General features: G+C 51.1%; 2 protein-coding genes across 2 annotated transcripts; both read left to right on the top strand.

Moving 5' to 3' along the window:
• The first annotated feature begins 443 nt into the window (after positions 1-443).
• On the top strand, positions 444-1,214 carry LOC145954101 (uncharacterized). Its single transcript, XM_083067816.1, has one exon. It carries the CDS (start codon positions 444-446, stop codon positions 1,212-1,214), a length of 771 nt encoding a protein of 256 aa, XP_082923942.1.
• Positions 1,215-1,806: 592 nt separating this feature from the next.
• On the top strand, positions 1,807-2,181 carry LOC145954094 (uncharacterized). The gene has a single exon (XM_083067806.1). The coding sequence runs from the start codon at positions 1,807-1,809 to the stop codon at positions 2,179-2,181; it is 375 nt and encodes a 124-aa protein (XP_082923932.1).
• The last annotated feature ends 2,713 nt before the right edge of the window (positions 2,182-4,894 follow it).

The raw sequence follows: 4,894 nt of genomic DNA, 5'->3' as shown, positions 1-4,894 counted from the left end.
ACGATTAGTCTCACTGTCCCGTTTCATCCCCAGACTTGCGGAGAAGGCAGGGACGATCTTCACTCTGCTACGGAAACCAAAAGAGTTTCAGTGGACAGATCAGTGCGAAGAAGCTTTCTGAAGCTTCAAAACCTTCCTCACGACTCCGCCGATCCTACAGAGGCCGGATCACAAAACTGACCTCCTCCTCTACTTGACCGTGGCAGAAAGCGCTATCAGCGCAGTGATAGTACAAGAGCACCAAAAAGTGTAGACACCAATCTACTTCATTAGCCGAGTCCTCCAAGACGCGGAGAAGCGGTACCAAATGATCGAGAAGCTGGCACTGGCACTTGTCATCGCAGCTCGGCGTCTCCGACCCTACTTCCAGAGTCACCAGGTGGTAGTCAAAACCGACTACCCCATCAAGCAAATTTTGCGAAAGCCCGAGCTCGCGCGGACGGATGATTACATGGTCAATAGAATTGTCTGAGTTCGGTATCCAGTATGAAAGTCGCGGACCCCTAAAAGCCCAATGCCTGGCTGACTTCGTAGCCGAGCTCACGCCTACTACTGTCGAGGAACCCCAGATATGGACTTTACACGTTAACGGGTCCTCCAACTCTAAGGGTGGTGGTGCAGGTATCATATTGGAAGGGCTGAACCAAGTCACCTTGGAGCAATCCCTCAAGTTTAGCTTCAAGGTGACCAACAACCAAGCAGAGTATGAGGCACTCCTCGCAGGACTAAGGCTAGCCCACGACCTCGGAGATCGAAGAGTGAGTTGCAACAGCGACTCGAAGCTCATGGTGGAGCAACTCAGTGGGACGTACCAGGCAAAGGACACTCTTCTACAGTGGTACTTCCACGTCGCATCCCACCAGATCTCGTCCTTTGACGAGTTCACCATACAACATGTGCCTCGAGAACAAAACACCCGAGCTGACCTCCTATCGAAGCTCGCCATCACCAAAAGGCCTGGACAACACCGAACTATCATCCAGGGGACCTTGCACTCACCGAGCTTGGATGACAAAGTCGTCAATGTCAGTGACAGTGAAAACTTGGGGTGGATGACAGGCATCTGGAGTTACTTGAAAGAAGGGACCTTGCCCGAAGATAAGGACGAAGCTCGAAAAATGAGGATGAGATCGGCTAAATTCGTCATTGTCGGGGATGAGCTATTCAAACGTGGCGTTTCCACTCCACTACTCAAGTGCTTGACTGCGCCTTAAGCAGCCTACGTCATCGAGGAAATTCACCGAGGCATATGTGGCATGAATTCCGGAGCACGCTCAATGGTGACCAGAGTACTCCAAGCTGGGTATTACTGGCCCACTCTGAAGTCGGATTGCCAAGACTACATCCAAAAATGCAAAGAGCGCCAGCAGTTCGGCAACACACACCGGCAACCGCCCGAAGCTCTCCACCATATGATGTCGGCGTGGCCTTTCTCCCAGTGGGGAATGGACATCCTCGGGCCATTCCCCCCTGCGAAAGGTCAATTGAAGTTCCTCCTAGTGGCGATCGATTACTTCACCAAGTGGATTGAGGCATGCCCACTCGCCAAAATCACCATTGAGAACGTGCAAAAATTCACCTGGAGGAATATCATTTGCAGATTCGGAATCCCTCACACCCTCGTTACTAACAACGGTCGACAAATCATCGCATAGGGATTCGAGGACTTCCTCCGCGAGCTCGATATCAAACATCTTCCGACCTCGGTGGAACACCCCCAAACCAATGGCCAAGCCGAAGCAGCCAACAAGGTCATCCTCCGGGAACTTAAGAAGCAGCTAGGGAACGCCAAAGGACAGTAGCCCGATGAACTCCCCAGCATCCTCTGGGCGTATCATTGCACCCCCCCAGTCAACCACGCAAGAGACGCCTTACAAGCTGACCTATAGAGCTGACGCAATGATCCCAGTAGAAGTCAGAGAGATGTCCCACCGATGCCAGGTTTTCAACAGCGAGCAGAACGCTCGAGAGTTGGAAGCTGACCTCGACTTGGTTGACGAGCTTAGAGACGAAGCTCAAATCCACGAAGAAGCCTGCAAGCTCCGAGCTTCCCGAAGATACAACACCCGAGTGAAACCTCGCTCTTTCCGAGTTGGTGACTTGGTGTGGCAATTGCTGGGCGAAGCACGGAAAGATACATCAGATGGGAAGCTTGCACCCACTTGGGGTGGCCCATTCTAAGTTACAAAAGACTTGGAAAATGGAGCGTACCGATTAGAAGAGCTTAGTGGAAAACCCATACCGCGAACTTGGAATGCTACGCATATTAAGTATTACTTCAGCTAAATTTTGTACAAATGAGTTGTGCACTCTTTTCCCACCTCATTCTTTTGTCCCAAAAAATAGAAAAATGGGTTTTGGCTGAGAGGGTTTTTAACGAGGCACAATTACATAATCAATAAAATGACTCATTCTGTTCAACTCACATTCTCTTTACATTATTTTATGTTTCACGCTAAATAGAGGTCGAGTTTGAGCCAACTTATTTCGCTCTCACTTAAGGTCGAGTTCGAACCTTCACAAAAAATTACTTAACGAAAATCTGAGGTCGAGTTCGAACCTCGATATGATTGAGGTCGAGTGCGAACCTTCACAAAAATTACTTAACGAAAATCTGAGGTCGAGTTCGAACCTCGGTATGATTAAGGTCGAGTTCGAACCTTCACACAAAATTACTCAACAAAAATCTGAGGTCGAGTTCGAACCTCGGTATGATTAAGGTTGAGTTCGAACCTTCATAAAAAATTACTTAACGAAAATCTGAGGTCGAATTCGAACCTCGGCATAATCAATTCGAGGTCGAATTCGAACCTCCGCAAAAATTACTTAACGAAAAACTGAGGTCGCGTTCGAACCTCGGCATGATCAACTCAAGGTGAAGTATCACCAAGTATAAAAGCATACAATAGACATCGAACGTGTGTCTCAAAACGCGCAAACAACAAAACTCAAGCCTAAACACAAAGGCAAAGAAAAGCGCAAACGCAAATAGACAAAGAAAAATATACATATACAAGCAATGTTTGCAGAGTTCCACACTTGAATTCAAAACAGAAAAATAAAGTAGGGAAGCTCAAACTAGGCTATTACAAAATTGGCCTACGTAGAGGCATTCTCGCTAGAGTTGTCCTCCACGTCATCTTCCTTTATGAGCTTCCCGAAGCGGACGACTTTCTCCACATGCATGACGGAGAAATCGAACCCTGGCGCGAGGAGCCTGGCCTGGAGAGTAGCCTTGAGGAAACCTCTCTTATGCTCAACCACAATGGAGCGTTCGGTCTCCTCAAGCTTATTTTCCAGCACTGCCTTCTCCGCCTCCAGCTTCGAGAGGTCCACCCTCAGGGCAGCAATCTCCTCTTCTCTGCCACCAAGAATGACCTCGTCGCGAAGACGCTCCTCAGCCGTCGCCACTAGCTCGCCCTTCAGATAGGTCACTTCGTCCTCCAAAGAGCGAACTTGGCCCCGGGAAGACGTCACCTCATCTTTCAGGCTCCGTACCCGACCTCGGGACGAGGCGACGAGCCCCTACAGCTCGCTCACCTAGGCGGCATAATTCTCGTTAGAGCGAAGGGCGATCTCCAACGATTTCTGAACCCTGGCGAGATCTCCCTTCGCCGCTTGAAGCTCGGCCCCCTGCATTTTTGCCTCGCCAAGGGCGGCACTCAGCACCTTGTTCTCCTCCTTCAGGACCTTGTTCTCGTCCTTCAGAGGTTGAACTTGGTTCCTCAGCCTAACCCGATCCTCTTGCTGTTGAGACCACTTATGCTTCCAGTGGTCCACAATCGCCACAGTTCTTTGCAGAAAGACCTGGGCAGCGTCGAAGCTTTCCACGGGCCCAGCCCCGTCGATCAGTACCTGGTCATCTGGGGTCAGCGAACCTTGAGGGAAGAACTTCTCAGCAGTCACCCCAGCGCTCCACAGCGAGTTCATGTCGGCCAAAGCACTCACATGGTGCAGTCGCACCTGGGTGAGGCCCTTCCCGAAGCGGTGAGCTATGTAATGGCTCCGAGAAGCCCCTTGTGATGAACCTGACGGCGCCGCCGAGGTTACAGGCGTGGTTGTAGGGACCTCGAGACTCGGCCCCTTACCGCGAGCCTTAACAGAAGTGGAAACAGGCGTCTCCTGCTCGGCAACAAGGGGGACCACGTCTGCCACCTCTGACCTTAGAGGCACCCGGACCTAAGCAGCGTCCCCTGCCTGCAAAAACCAATGCCATGTCAAAAAAGAAAAAGAACAACGTACAAGATAGAGGAAAAAATGAAGAGCGAGGCACTAACCACGGCGGCCTGGGCGACCTGCTCAACAACCGGGGCCTCCACCTCGGCAACTATCCCTGGCTGCAAAGAGCGATAGCGCCTCAATAAACAAAAGCGAAACCAACATAGAAGAAAAGTCCAAGGAGACAAGACACTTACCTCGGCAGAAAGAGCAACTGGCTCAACAGTCGCTGCAGCGGCCATTTGGGGAGCCTCGCCAGGCGGAGAGCTCCCAATGAGATCGACTCCATCAGCATCTGCAGCCTTGGAGGTCACCTCCTCCATTTCGCGAGGGGCAGAGGTCCCCCCGACCTCTTTCTCGCCCCTCTTTCTTTTTTGGTTGACCTTTAGGGGGGACATCTCCTCCTCCTGAGGCTCGGGAACCTCAAGCTCGGCAACGTTGTAGCGGTGCTTCAGCTCACGCCACTTATTCTTGCCCATTATGCCTGCAAACACAAAAAGCAAAACACATCAGCAAAAGAAGGTTTTGCAAACCCTAACAATCTAAAGAGGACGAAATACTCACTCTCCAGGCCCCTCTCCTTGTATGCCGAGTTCGCAAGCGACAGAACGAGATTGCAATCCAGCGGACGAGGAAGCGCTGCGAGGTTCTCGACGGCGGCCGCCTTCAAAGCTGT

Source organism: Cajanus cajan, chromosome 1, assembly GCF_000230855.2.
Source record: "Cajanus cajan strain Asha chromosome 1, NIPB_CcT2T_4, whole genome shotgun sequence".
Lineage (NCBI taxonomy): Eukaryota > Viridiplantae > Streptophyta > Magnoliopsida > Fabales > Fabaceae > Cajanus > Cajanus cajan.
This window is presented reverse-complemented; position numbering and strand designations above follow the sequence as displayed.

Coding starts and splice junctions, on each gene's coding strand:
- LOC145954101 (XM_083067816.1), top strand. CDS start 444: ATGATTACATGGTCAATAGAATTGTCTGAGTTCGGTATCCAGTATGAA.
- LOC145954094 (XM_083067806.1), top strand. CDS start 1,807: ATGAACTCCCCAGCATCCTCTGGGCGTATCATTGCACCCCCCCAGTCA.